This window comes from Opisthorchis viverrini (assembly GCF_000715545.1).
Source record: "Opisthorchis viverrini unplaced genomic scaffold opera_v5_12, whole genome shotgun sequence".
In the NCBI taxonomy this organism is placed as follows: domain Eukaryota; kingdom Metazoa; phylum Platyhelminthes; class Trematoda; order Opisthorchiida; family Opisthorchiidae; genus Opisthorchis; species Opisthorchis viverrini.
The window spans coordinates 3,215,085-3,230,264 of NW_008751668.1; the positions used below are offsets into that span (position 1 = coordinate 3,215,085).

Below are 15,180 nucleotides of genomic sequence, written 5' to 3' on the forward strand. Positions count from 1 at the left end.
AATGGGCTAATCCCCACGGTCTCCAAATTAGTTCGCTTGGTTCTGCACTATCCTCACGTCCGTCTCTACAGTTTTTAATTCCCATCTTGATACTTTTTTTTGTTCCAACCGGGTACGACGCGGTAGACATCACCGGTTGGGTGTGCTAGGGTTATTAGACCAACCTGTTTCGTCCAAGGAGTTGGAGAACTTATGGATCCTAGATATACTTCGGAAAGTCTTGATGAGTGTTGCTCAAACATAAGTAACTTGATCCTGGCTATCACTACAAGGTCAACGCAACCAAAAAATACGATTTCACCAATTGCGGTTCAAAAAGGACGGTCACAGTGCAGTGGCCAAAACGGATATAAAACTAAGCAAACAGATTTGGTAAGAAATTGCATAGCAGATGGAATCTTTGGTCATGTTAAAACAGTGGCGCATTGAAAAGCAAAGTAAAACAAAGAATAGTGCGGTGAGAAGAAAGTCATCGGTTATTTCGAAAAAATGCCGATATTCGGGAGACTCAACACAGCAGGCTAGACTGAATTCTAACCGGGCATAAGAAGGCTGATCCATAAATTCACTAGGGAACAGGTGCTTCCTCAAGTGCCAACTTAGTAAATGCGGCGCTTAAGCGGAGCTGTTCCATCACCGACATACCCATGTCACGGTCCAAACTGGCGAGGTAGTAATTGGGCGCAAACAGACGGAGACGAGCCAGTTCGGCAAGCATGGGCCCGTCCACTGTACTGAAAGCAGTTCGGAATGCCGAAAGACCATTCTCCTCTAACCAATGGCTCACTTGGTCCGAATTCCACTTACGAATTCGTTCAAAGCATAGAGTTTCTTGGGCTAAGAGAGGGCGTGAAATCGATGGCGTAGCACTAGTCCAACCATTCCGCAGCCAAGATGAACTGGAATGTTCCGTCGTTGATAATGAGGCTAATTATAAGAGAAGACGAATGAAAGTAAATATTACTGGACTATCTGGCATTACGTTCCACCAGAGATCTATGATCAGGATAACCGTTCACAGATGAAAACAACGTACTGCGGTACAAGGCAGATACACGAGTTGGAATTATCTGCCCTGGTAATGAACAAAAAATGGGCGCCTTTTACACCACTTCGAGGTTGCAGCCCTGTTGCTTTTGGTAACATTCAATAGGCTGCGCTTTATTGTGGCTGGCAAAGAATTAAGCAAGTGTGGATAGTCCTACTCATAGAATATAACTGATGTTGCTGAATGCAATGTTGTGGATGGCTTTAGGAAGTACGGTTCATCTTGTTTCCGGTTATAGGCTGTATATTTCCTCCACGATAGGGGGTTGTCTTTCGCTAAAGCTCATGAGAATCGTAGTCACCGTATGCAATGGATATTCGCTAATAATTTCTATGAGAACTATATCCAGAGGGTTACCAACACCATTCAGGATAACATTCCAAGTTCGCTTTAGAAATTCGGCAATCCCAATTAGATCGGCTCTTCGCTACCACCAAGCAGGTCCATTTTCCCTAACAGAGATAGGAATGACATAGCGGTAGTCGACGGTAGTTCGTCGGTGTGGCTGGTGCGCATTCTCAGAAGTGCGTGTTTCATCGCATTGCGTAACCGCGAAATTGATACATTCACTGGTCACTGCATTCATTCACGCAAATCTGAACACAGAAACGAATGCTTAAAGTAACTCAACCCATTCTTAAGTTGATTATCTCCAATTTTAAGCGAAATTTGCTCCCACTGCTTAATGCCTTGATGCATTGTCCCATTCAAGATTATATTGACCTCTAGTATATATATTCGGGTATATATTATATTCGAGTATGTCAACCAAATGGGGACGACTTGGATCAACTTCTCACAGCGCCGAATTCGCAGTACTCCCCGTAAAACCGGTCCAGACAACTTTGAAAGCATCCGTGTAACCCGAGTAAAAATCGAGTGGAGTTGGGATGCAGTTACGTAGCAGCATAAATAGACTGGGCCTGTTCCTCCCAACAGCATCTCGAAGGCCAGACACATGTTCGGTTCAACTAAAAGTACAGAACAGCACCGCCGGATTCATCACTTTTTCATACATGCATTCATATAAGCTCATTTGGTTCATGAAGCGACTGCGTCCAACATACCTCGGACGCTTACAGTTCGACTCGTTTTAATCGTGCAATCCACAAACTGTGACGCAGCGTTTACTGTAGAAAACATCCATATTCGTCGTGGCAAGACAGAGTGAATTAAGCCTGAAACAATATATGACATGCACAACGTTTGACGATTTGTCAGGTTCACAAAGTCATAATTAGTGTGTGGGAAACGTAACAACTACCTGCTAATATGTTGGAGCCAATAGTGTGAGCATCTTTGACCTAGCTGTAAGCCTGCCGACCTGCCAAAACACAGGTGGATGTAGATCACAAAGAACTTTAGTACATTTTGAACAAAGAAGCGAAACGCGCACAGCATATCAAACAGACACCTGGAGGTACATTCCAATTAAACCTCCCGCTTCCCAGGAGCCACCGAGAACACTGCTCACTGTCACACTTGTGTACTTTACAAGTGACTTGCCAAGTATCTGCTTCATGGATTAACGGCCGAATGTTATTAGTTGGACTAGTTGATGGTCAGTGGTTCGAGTCCAGTCACTGAGGGGTTATCTGTTCTGTTAAAAACGCAAGTTGTAGGGGCCGTTGAAAAACAAATAATGCAAAACTCTATTATTCACATGGGGAGTAAAAGCAGGTGGATGTTTCCAAGTAGCAGCAAATCCATCAAACGGGCCCGTCGATACTGACAAGCCGGGGACACTGTTAGACTGTTCATCCTGGTTGGGAAACATCACCTCAAAAGCAAAGCAATCGGTCAACAATCAAATATCATACGCTTAGGAGTACCTATAAGAATGCAACTGCTAGCCGGTGTCACATACACTTATAGGGGTGCAAAAGCAATGACCATAGACCCAATCCCGCCGCAGTTATGCAATCCTACAGTTTTTATAACAGGCCCAATCGATATACGTACTATTATCGTAAGAGCATGACTTCTTGTTCGTAGGTAGTGTTGAAATGAGAGGAGATCGCCCTCCGGCTGGTTCACACTAAAATGCAAACCGACTTTTTATCTTCTTGGTGCGTGTCCTCAAACGGCCAATGAACCAGAGAAATTTGCGTTTGGCCGCAACATTCCAGTATACACCGGAGCATTCACTTCGGATACGCCCGGCAACAATCGTCAAAACACCGAACGCCTGCGCATGGTCGAGTAGTTACAAGCAATTACCGCGGAGCCGAATGGGGCACTGTGTGAAGGTCTTTGGTGCCGATGTGGACCCGAGGCAGATGAATTAGTGGGTGAAAATGCAGAGGCCTGATGCAGGCCATAAAACGGCCAAAACATGATGGAAAGCGATAAGTACCGGCATCACTACTCGTCGGCAAGAAGGAACGGGCATGATACCGAGTGAAGTACTCAAATGCATAGGTGACAAGAACGGAATACTAACCAGTTGCACAAAAAAACGTTAAAAAAAAAATGGTCCAGCTGTAGCCCCCTTTTGGTGTCTAACTGCCATGCCAACCGAAGAAAGCACGAGGACCATGAAACTGTTAAGTTGCCCAAACCCAGACAGGAACGGTCGAGATACAGAGGTTGGGTTCCAACCACGGACCTTCTGGTCCGGTCAGTAAATCAGCACCTCAGCCAATGAGCTACCTCAACCACCAAATAGCTTGTGAAATGTGATATAGCAACGGAAAACGTTTGTCCTGTTGATCGTAGCTTATCGAATCACCTGAAAAACTCACAGGTTTCGCACGATTCAAGAGGCTCCTGCGTCCGTAACGATGTTTGTGTGTCGATACACAGACGCATCTTTTTACTGGATGAAGACGATTGAGCTGGTTTAATAGGTTGGGTGCGTTCTTTAGAAAAGTGCCTGGACAAAGGTGAAACAGGTGCCGAACGAGGACAGGAACGTCGAAGACCCACGTTGCCTAGTTGAGACACCAGCTGTGAAACGGCTTGAGAAAGCATGCTATCGTCCGTTAACTGTATGTAGATGAAGGTAGCTGTATAAAGTCCGAGCCAGCCATCCGGTTTATAATCAGGTTCCAAATGGACAGGGAATGGTTGGAGACCCAAACTGTGAGCATACTGCGTCAAGTACCGACAGTAAGGAGAGAGTTTGAAGGCGTGTGATAAGCCAAGTATTAATCCAGACGCCCGAGAAATGGCCCGCGCCACGACATCTACGGTGCCTGTCTGGGGAAAAACACAAATGAAAACAATTATGAAAGCGATAGGTAACTTATTTCAGCATCAATGATGGAAAAGTATAGTAGGCCGACAGTTTAGTGATCTGGATGTACAAGCTCTTCGCGTAATCCTTTGCGTAGTAAGCGAGACTGGAGACATCAAAATCATGGACGTCAGTGGCCTTACAAGACCAAATGAAAATCATGAACGGATACGGGAAAATGGTTGGATTCCGCTATCATTTGAAAATGATGCAGTTACTGTGTCTTGTAAGTTACGCTAAAAACATACCCCAGGAGCATAGTATCCCAGCATTGCAGGCGATTAGTAGCATGGAGCGGCATGGCAACTGGAGATTCGAAGATAGCCAACAACAGGTTGTAGTCCGTTTGGTTGGCTTATTCAACACTGATGACCATATGAATAGAACCCATTGGCATCACCGGAACCAACTGAGGCGATCTGCTGGGTTCCTAGCTTACATGTGTTATGATGGCTGAATGAACACCGCGCCAAGCATACGCGGCACGCCCAGCTGCCAAGGAATATGCTTCACCTAGTGAAACGGAGACATTTGGTCAGATACTGGGAGTCTATCGGCGATTTAACAGCGCAGCACTCTCCTGTTAGGAGCGCGGATTACGGGTACGCAATGGAGGACGACGCCAGGAATGTCCGAAGATCCGCAGCGCTCAAACTGTTAACCGCTCAGGTTTCGCGTTGGCATATCATGACCTCACAGTAATATTCATGTGAATTCAAAGGCAACGCCAAAAACAATACCAGTTGACGAATATTGCCGTGCTTTTATAATAGGTGTACTGACTTCATGTACAGTCAGGGCTAGGGTAGCTGTAAACCCAAGTAAACCTATCAATAAACTGAAGTTCAAAGGAATGCAGGAAAGCGGGAAACCTTTAGGTAAGACTCTACATTTTGAAGACATAAAGCTTTGCGAAGTGAAATATCCTTTTTAAGGTTCACGCGGACGCATTACTGTCAAGAACAACGTCATCCGCTTAGTTCAAGTCAACTAACCTTCCTCCAGAAGTGATTCCGATATACAGATTCGAGTTTTTTTGGAGGGTGCACTCCACAATGTCGTCAAAAACTGAGTGGAATAAAAATGAAGAGACAACCTAGTGAACCTTACCGGTTGCAGAGAAACCTTTAGATGGCTCATTGTAAATCCTCATTTGATTAGAGGTATAGGATTGAATAGCACGAATAGTATTCAATGGCAGTCCCCGTTAGTCAATATTCCTACGGATTGGAAGGATTTTTTGGAATTAAATAAGACTGTCACAGGTGATCGGCAGTGTGCACGTTGATCTCAGGTTCCAGTTGACAGTTTATAGGAAAATCCGTTGTATCACAAATCATCGGGTTCAAATTCGATCTAGCAATATCTTATCACTGATTAACAAGTTAGTCTGTGATGTATCATTCAACAATTTGCGTTACCCAAGGACTTGTTATCTCACTGACTGTCCTAATTTGAACATTATTGGACTTGATTGGATTGATAAACTTGATTTTTCAATATAATTTTATCATCGGTGTACTGTGCTCTGAAATTTTCACCCCCCCCCCACCTCAGAACATTTTACTAACATACCCAAGACAACATTCGATGATGTCAGCCAAGGTGGCCTTGGATGCTGTATCAAAACCAAGGCAATTCCAACCAGATTCCAGACCAATTTTTAGACCGACGAGTTCCGTATCGTTTCCCACTCTGTTCGTCTTGCCGCAACTGTTCGTTTCCAGCAGTCCGGATCTATCCATCTAGTAATCTATTCATCATGGATGAGTCCTATGGTTGCCATCAAAAAAGCAAATGGCAAGGTGCGCATAGGTGCTGATTATTCCATTGGATTAAGCGCTGTGTTAGACTCTCACCAATATCCATTACCGGTGGTGTTTCGCAAAGCTGGGTCTCACTGATGCTTGCCTCCAAAGAACTTTAGACAATTAATACCAATCGCGGTTTGTTTCAACTGAGCCGTTTGTCATTCGGGGTGTAATCTGCATAAGAAATATTTCAACAAATGATGGATGCCATGCTAAACGGTTAGTCAGGAGCTGCTGTTTGTTTGAATGACATTATCCTCACACGTTCTAGTCAAGAACTTTTGAACCGTTCCCATTGTGTACTCGAATGAATTCAACAATATGGCTTTCATCTACAAGCAGATAAAGGTGCATTTTTCCCACACCCAGCAAATATTTTGGATTTGTTTTTGACGAACATGGTCATCATCCAGACCCACAAAAATATTTCTGCCATACAATAAATGCCAACACCGATGTATTTAGCAACCTTGCACTGCTTCCTTGGTTTGGTAAACCATTTCAGTTCACTTTTGCCGAACGTGCATCGTGTCTATGAACCACTAAAACATCTTTTAAAGAAGGATGTGTTTTGGAACTGGTTACATGAGTGCCAGTTCGCTTTTAACAAAGTAAAGCCACTAGTCAGCTCTGATCTGCTACTGACACGTTACAATCCAGTACTTGACATTGCTGTTGTTTCAGACGCATCTAACTAAGCTGCCGGATCTGTCATCCCTCATGTTTTCCTTGGCAGAAGGGAAAAAGCAATTACTCACGCAGCCAGATCCCTAGCAGGTACCGAGTGCAATTATAGCCAGATCGATAAAAGAAGCTTTAGCGATAAGCATCACCAGTAAGAAAATTTATAAAGTGTTTTATAAAATGCTCATTTTTCACTCATCATTGGCCATAATCTGTTTCTCTGCGTTTTCGGATCGAAGGAAAACATCCCTGTTTACACAGAGAACCGCTTGAAACGTTGGGCTACAATGCCTTTGAGCTACGACTTCTCTATCAAATACCAGGGGCAAAATGGCCCAAGTGGTTAGAGCGCGAATTCACTGACCAGAAGGTTCGTGGTTCGAACTCGACCTCTGCCTCTCGACTTCCCTGTCTAGGCTTCGGCAACCTGGCAGTATCCCAGTCCTCGTGCAGCCTTCTGGTAGGCATAGCAGTTAGGCACTGAAAGGGTGCTACAGCTGAACGATCCCGGCACAGCCTTAGATATGCACTGCTGATGAGCTACCATAAGAGCGAAACCTGAGTGCAGTGCTCCACCCCTTTGGTGTGGACTCAACAGAATGTTTGAGCCAGAACACGAGGACGATGGTTCAAACGAGAGTGGTGTGAATGTGCATTTCACAATATACCGCAACAACCAACACCTAAAATATTTTGCACCCTCCGCCAGCCAGCTCAGATTATAACACCAGTCACACAGGGATGAATTTGCCAGTAATAGAATGAGGTTAGGAGATATACCTAATCAGATACCACAGGATAACCTACCAAAAATATCACTAAAAGGCTCAGAATATCGGTGTTGAATAGAAGACTTCGTCCTCAGCATACGGACTCTCCCCATGTGAAGGTGAAATGATTCCTTTTTATCTTCGGATGGGTCACCAAAGCTCCCGCGCCGCAAACCAGACCTTACAACAAAAGCTATGTAGGTGTTGGCGGCTTAAGGATGAACCAACCTGAATTTCCAATTACGGCCACTGGGCAACATCTCGAACTAAATCTCCATTCTAAAGGGGGACACACGTCATCTTCTTGTACCAAGCACCATCACAAAGATATTCGTACTCAAGGAAGTCACAAGTCTCAAAATATTACCCGAATGGGAGAATGATAAATAATACCCCACCCAGGGTTGATCACTTTAAACGGAAGCAGAGGGATCTCATCAACAAACTATCCCTGGGAACTGATTAAAACAGAGATAGCACATAATAGTGTAAGTGGGATTAGCTTATAATATGGGAAACCTGAACAGGGAGCAGCAAGACTGAAGAAGTGCACGACGGGTTAAAACCAATAATCTATTGGTTAGCGTCTAGCTTCACAGTTCCTGGGATAACTCAGGCTTATGGGGGGCATGCAACGCGTATCAGTTTGAAATCCACTGCATACACAAGCAGCCTGAATAGTAAAAATTAAATGCGCGTTGCGACTAATATTTAACGACTCAATCAGAAACACACTAAGGAAAAATGTAGATGCGAAAATTTGCTCACACGTATTTTCGAAGTCCATCCATACCAAATATCCTGCCCGGTCCAGCTGATTTCGCAATTTTAACATGGTTCGCCTTCTACCTTTTTCGTAAACAACTACCAATTGACCTGCCTGCGAGTGACCATCGTCACGCACTCGCTCACCAGCGGTCCACGAGGTAGATAGCAATCGTGGGTCTGTCAAGAAATGCATAATATTTCGGGAAGTTCGGCAGCAATCATAAGACCACAGATGGTCATCATAAAACCGATTCAGTCGCTGTGATAAGTCCAGATCGTGCGCCAGACGAGTATAAACTTGTGGTTCGAACGCTAGAGACCACAAACACTCCAGAGCCAATTCTGCCAGAACGTCTGAGCCAGTGCAGGTCGTGGGGTTTGGCACTGAAGATTTGAGCTCAAATGCGATATCCAAAGCGAGTTTCAATACATCCACCGCGCCGCAACCCACCAACCATTTCTTATTTGTTTCCAAACCAGCAATATTCTTCAAACCCACCAATAGCTCATCTGCTGCACGCTCGTTAGAGGGAGAATAGAGGGGGGGCTTGTGGTGCAAATTCAAAGAATCATTCAAAGCTCTAATAAGAACACTGATGTAGGAATCATTCCGGTGCAACTCCTCATTTTCATCTTCGTTCACCAATATAGACAACAAGAGTAGGGCGGTTACGCGCACAGGCATATAGGAACTTGCGGCTCGAACATTGATGCGTTGGTTTCCGTCCACGCTCCAGACACTCAGGAAAGACAGAAGCGTCCTAACACCACCAGACTTTTTGTATGAAGTTCTCATGCTCGGGTAGTGCCGTAGGATATTCAGCAAGATTCGTAAACTGTAATTTGTCAGAAGACGAGCCTGTTTTTGAAGTAGACAGATGCATGGATTGTTTCTTGGGAGTTTGATCAGTTGGAATAACCAGTGTGGTATTTGCCTCGACGCTAATTTAGAACAAAACGTGCTTCGGATTTGCGTGATGCTCTGAACAAGAAAATTTATTTCGACGGTTAGGCTAGTATTTGAATGATATCCAGTTGGATCTTCCTTGATAACAGATTTTATATGCTTTTCGTAAAATTCGACAAATCTTTCACAATCCAAAAGCTCCGGTAACCATTGATGTCTGTCCAGGTCATGGATGATGTTGTGTAAATCGATTAAAAATGCTGGAACACCTTCATCCAACTTGAGGGGGTCACATGAAATGAAATGCTTCAACTTGACAGCCAGGTCACAATCGGCGGTAAGATCCATTAAAGGTTCAGGATCCACACGTTGTGATATGACTGAAACTGGAAACACAAGTATAGAGAACTGAATTCGCAACATGCAGCCTGAGTTGGATATAGCTCGAATAGTGAGACACTAGCTCAAGAACAGAAAGCCTTCCAACTTGAGTCGTGCTTCGATGATTTACTGGTGCTTCCTGTATAGAAATTGGAGGAGAGAGTTCACAATCGAACTAAGTAGAGACGAATTCTTAGTTGCGTTTTACAATTGCACCTAGAGCTATGAAGCAAGAAGCTGCTACAAGGATTAACAAAATGGCATTGTCCACTCAGAAATACACAGGTAAGACTGAACATAATCAGTGGATCGTTGGTGGTTATGTGTAAACAGTTCCCTTCATTCATTTGACAATATCATGTTGTCTGTCAAGTTACTTTTGGAGTTGGAAACCCCCGTTTGGGCGACGTAAGATGAATTCAAGCCGTTTAGGTTAAACTATTGTTACGGTACAAGTGAACTAAGAGAGGAGGAACTCATGTCCACAGACCCAAATAAAATAGCATAAAAAGCATGCGAACCGACAAAAAACTTTATGCAGGGCTGAAGCACCAGTGTCGATCTCTAGTGTTGTTGTCAATGATGATGAGAGGAACCTCAAGGTAGGTTAGTGTTTTACTTCAATTCGGTGTGTTAAGTTGGGTGTGTTCCGGAGTGAAGAGGAACTGACGCCTGTAACGGCATCTAGTCTATGTAACAGAAAGCCTATCGAGTATGGCTGTGAAGAGGAACTTGGTGGCGCGCTGGTGTCGGCAGAGCATACATAAAAATGGGTGAACGACATTCTACGTTCCGTATGAAAGGGAACGTCAGGATGTAAATGGTTGCACTTCACCGACTATGTGCATGATGTCAAAGCAGAACAATAATTAAAACGCGGGGCTTCATTCCCCCCTCCACCGAAAAACCACAAGAACCGTGAAATTGTCGAAAACTCTTCAGCAGCTTTATGAATAGTGTGTTCCGCTAAGAAACACAATGATCATCCACCCAGCAAATCAGTTAGCAGACGGCGGAAAAAAACAGCAACGCGCATATTCTCGAGGATTACTGCAAGGTACACTACACAACAACCGCTTAAGTGCCCCACACAAGCACCCCCAGGTAAGTTGAGGAAATAATACCCAAAAAAGGGTAATAATATAAAATAATATAACCCAGCTAGGCTTTGAAGGCCTTTTCAGTTTGCCCACCTGGCACTCATGCCTAGTCTCAGCACTGGTTACCCGGATGATGAGATATTTCCAAACATAAACCCTAGTTTGCTTTCGACGGAGTGGATTCCACGAGTCGAATCTAATCTTACGAGACTGTGTGAGTAATGTGCTCCACCTGGCATGGTTCCATTATCAGGTAAACGACTACTTCGAATTTCTTGTGGTACTTTAGACTACTTGTCCACCCACAATTGGTCGACCACCTTAATAGTCCGCTTGCCTAGGTGCTAGCGCGCTAGCAGTCTCTCAGCCCAGGTGTATTTTTTCTCAGCCTAGTTCCCGGTCTGAGCCTTCCAAGCTGGCGTTCACGTCAAAACAACCACCAATGTTGCACAAGGTAAATCAACGTCCAAAACGAAGTCAGGAACACTTGCACAGTGCTTCATATATACAGCACAAGCGGCCATAACTTTCTGAAGCGTTCTGGGTGCGGCATTGGCAACCGGCAGTCGGCCAACACTTGGTCATGATTGGCTGTTGGGTCCAGACTTTCGACCAATCAGATCTCGGTTTTCAAGGATTCAGGGATTGATACACAGGATCGAAACTTTGCCCAAGTTTCCCGGGTCGGTTTTGTTCTTGTCGGTCAGTGGCTGTCGTTCACCTGAAAGACACAAGTGAAAAAAGGGTGTAGCACTGTTCTTTATGTTCTCAGCGCGGGGCAGCATGCTTGCCAGCGCGAGGAATCACATAAATAAATGTCCAACAGTGCTTTAAACTGGGTTCTAGTAGGAGCGTGGACAACCGTCTGAGGAAGGTCATTCCACGCAGCTACTACCCGAAATGAGGAAAAAATTTGTCTAATGAATAGGTGTGCTCTGAGCTTGAAAAATTTCTCACTAAGCCCCCGCCGTGTGTTTGCTGGGTCAACGTTGAAAAACCTGTTTTTCAAGCCTTGTTCAAACGGGGCGTAAGTCAGAATTAGGTCCCCTCGGAGGCGACGGTACTCCAGGGGAAAGAGATCAAGCATCGCGAGACGCGTTTCGTAGTCCACGGATTTGAGGCCGGCAACCATTCGCGTAGCGGCCCGCTGGACACGCTCAATGAGAGTGACGTCTTTCGTACGTCCTGAGTAGACAACTTGGTTGGCGTATTCCAGGAGCGGTCTGACATAGGCCCCATAGAGTATATGGAAGTCCATGCGAGTAATACGGGAGAAGGTGCGTCGGATCATCCACGAAATGGCGAATGCCTTTCGGGCCGATTTCTCATGGTGCAGTGAGAAGGACAAGTTTGAGGAGACCCAAATGCCCAAATCCTTTTTGGCATCTATCCTCAGGAGGTTTTATGGTCCCTTTTCACCATGCATAACAAAGTCATTCGCTGAATCCCCTCCAAACGACATATGGACGCACTTTTCATCATTCGGAGGAGCGTGCCAGTCCAACGACCACTGCTTGGCAGCGTCTATATCCATTTGGGAGGCACTGGCATTGGAACTCCAGGATTTAAAGTCGTCCGCAAAAAGTAGACATGGACTCGCAAGAACGTCTGGGAGGTCGTTGACGTAGATCAGAAACAGGAGTGGTCCCAAGACGGAACCTTGAGGAACTCCAATGGAGACCGGCGCTGAAGAGGCGTAGGCTGAGCCTATTCTCACTCGGAATGACCTGTCTGAGAGGAGTGCCTTGATACAGCGAAGGATTTTCCCTTGAATCCCGTGAGACTCGAGTTTGTGGAGCAGCGGGACGTGTGGGATCCTATCAAATGCTTTTGAAAAGTCGAAAAATATGGCATCCGATATGAGTCCTTCGTCCTTGGCTTGAGTTAAGCTGTCCATATTTACGAGCATGTTCGTTACGCAAGTGCGGTTTGTGAGAAATCCGTGTTGGGCTGGAGATATCAGATTGCTGGAAGTGAGGTGATCTAGAATAGCTCGCTTCAGAAAGCATTCCATCATCTTGCAAAGCTTGCTGGTGAGGCTTATAGGCCTGTGGCTAACAGGTGATACTCGGTCACCAGTTTTGTAGATTGGCGTGACAATCGCTTCATTCTAAGCAGAGGGAAGGCGGTCTTCGTCAAGCGACTGACGAAACACCATGTGTAAATGGTTTGTCAGTGTGGAGGACGTTTCCTTCAGGATCCTTGGATGGACCTCGTCGGACCTCAACGCGTAGAATGGGTAGATCTTGTGCAGGAGTTGACAAATATCCTCCACCGTGAAGACCATGTCTGTTAGAGGCTGTTCGTAGTTCCGCCCTGACGACAGTGGATGTGACAAAGATGCTGGTGCTGAGTATAGACACGCGCACTGTTCTCTGTAAACCTCGGATACCACTGTTGGGCCAATCGTCGGATACCCGTTTCTGTCCCTCAAGGAGAACGCGGATGGATTGCTTCTGCGACGTTGTCTCAAGTAGTTGAACAATTCGATTTTGTTTTTTAGAGCAAACTCTAGTAGAGTGGCTTGTTTTCGTATGTTCCATTGGCGGATTTCTGATTTACAGCGTTTCCGCATTTTAGGAAATGCCAGCTCATTTTCTGTATCCCCCGTAGTCAACGTTTTGAAAAAAAGTAAAGTTGGGATTCCCAGAAATCTTTCCAGCAGTTCTAAAACTTTCAGTTTTCCAATTCCTAACCCCTCAAATTCTGGGGCAACATAATGAAGTTAGCGACAAATCCAAAAGAAGCCTGATCGTCATTCCGTCGCTGCGGGGTTTGGCACTTCTTCGGACCACGCTCTTACAAGCAGAACCGTTGTCGGCTTTTCAAGGTCGTGGGATCCCCTCGGGCAGGCTCAAGCACTAGACCTCACGGTGTCTGCATGTAGCGACCATGCCTCCCGAGTTGCAGAACGAATAACTCCGCCCCAAGATTGTGTTGAATATAGCTTGTCCCCATAATATTCCCCCCATTCAACATTTTTATTCTGCTTATATACTTTTGATCCCCAAATGTTTTGAGTTGCCGCTCACCTTGCAGCTGAGATGGTACCGTCCGATATTTTTGCATCGACGTGTATGTGCATAAATATGCAAGGCCGACCTAAATATTAATGCGCGTTCGTGTGCCGTTCGCTGGAAATACGCTGACTTGGAGTTTCATGACTTCCGCGTAATCGCAAGACCAGTGAGAATCGCAAGACTGTCGTCGAAATAGATGATCTAAACCCACACTACTGAGCCAACATCCGGCCCGGCGTTGTTTGATGTGCGCAAGCTGACGTTCACTGTACATATTTGCTTGCCCTTGTGGAAATAGTTTCGTTGAATTACGAGTCCGATACTCCTGCTTGATGATTGAGTCATTCGAGCTTACGCATCCATTAAATTTTCACATCGGGAATCTCAACAGTCTTGTAATTGCAAAATTTATCTTGTAAAATTTCAAATAAATGCTCGGAATATTTACCGATATTTTTCACTGTCCTGGTTGGTGGCCACCCCGTTCGCCTTTGGCTGGATACTTCTAGGGGATCACTGCTAGGTCTGTGAGTCTTTGATGCAAACTTAGGTGACCTCCAGCTCTCCGTTCTCTGGACTGCAATCGTTGAATGTTTTGGTGAGCTACGGCTTTTCGGTGAAATGAAACGCTGCGGTGTGTCGAATGGAAAGGTACTCACAAGGTCATGTTATTTAACATTTGGCGATTCGCTAGTTTATTACAGCCTGGCCTCATCGAACGTTGACCGAAACCTTCCCAATTATTTTGCCCCTGAGCGGCTGGTCCAGTACGCCTCCTGTTCACGGGTCAACGCGGAGTCCCGAACCTCTCGAACAAATAGGGGGGACATTCTGTCCCGTGTACTTTTCTAAGGCAGCTGCAGTCGTTTTGGTGAAGAAGCCAAATGTGTCATTCCACATTTGTGCTGACTTTCCGACCGGCCCGATCGCAGCTTTTGAGCAGCACCCCTACTTACTGCCGATTCCAGATGGCCTGTTAACCATCATGAACAGTGGCGTCTGCTCTACCGAACTCAATTTGACCAAATATTACATTCAGGGTGAGGTTGCGTCGTGGTGTCGAAATATACTGACCATCAACACAAGCAGGAGGATATGCACACGAACCCTTACGGTTTTGCGGTAAGATAGCCTTTGAAACTTTTTATCACCTTATGGGCCCAATCCTCTTACGCATCCCAGGTGTGACCGCATATCTGAACGTGGTATTGCTCACCAGCTTTCCCGATGAACAGCGCACGCTCATCGATGTGGTCCCTCAACACACTTGGGAAAATGGTCTTCGTTTCAATCTTCAAGTGTCCGTTCTTCGTGATGACCATTTGGTACCTCAGGTAAATCTACACAAGGATCCCGGTAACCTGCAAGCAGTTCGACAGATGATACTGCCTCCCATGGCCGTTACTAAGCTACACCTCTTCTTTGGTCCCATTGACTGTTATACAGCATTCCC

General features: G+C 45.4%; 1 protein-coding gene across 1 annotated transcript; it reads right to left on the minus strand.

The window, feature by feature from the left end:
• Nucleotides 1-255: 255 nt before the first annotated feature.
• On the minus strand, nucleotides 256-13,792 carry T265_01172 (hypothetical protein; the record flags this gene model as incomplete). The annotated part of the gene is made up of 6 exons (XM_009165133.1): nucleotides 256-927; nucleotides 3,793-4,245; nucleotides 8,320-9,612; nucleotides 11,665-12,098; nucleotides 12,180-12,755; nucleotides 13,740-13,792. 6 exons carry the CDS (start codon nucleotides 13,790-13,792, stop codon nucleotides 569-571), a joined length of 3,168 nt encoding a protein of 1,055 aa, XP_009163397.1.
• Nucleotides 13,793-15,180: the final 1,388 nt, after the last annotated feature.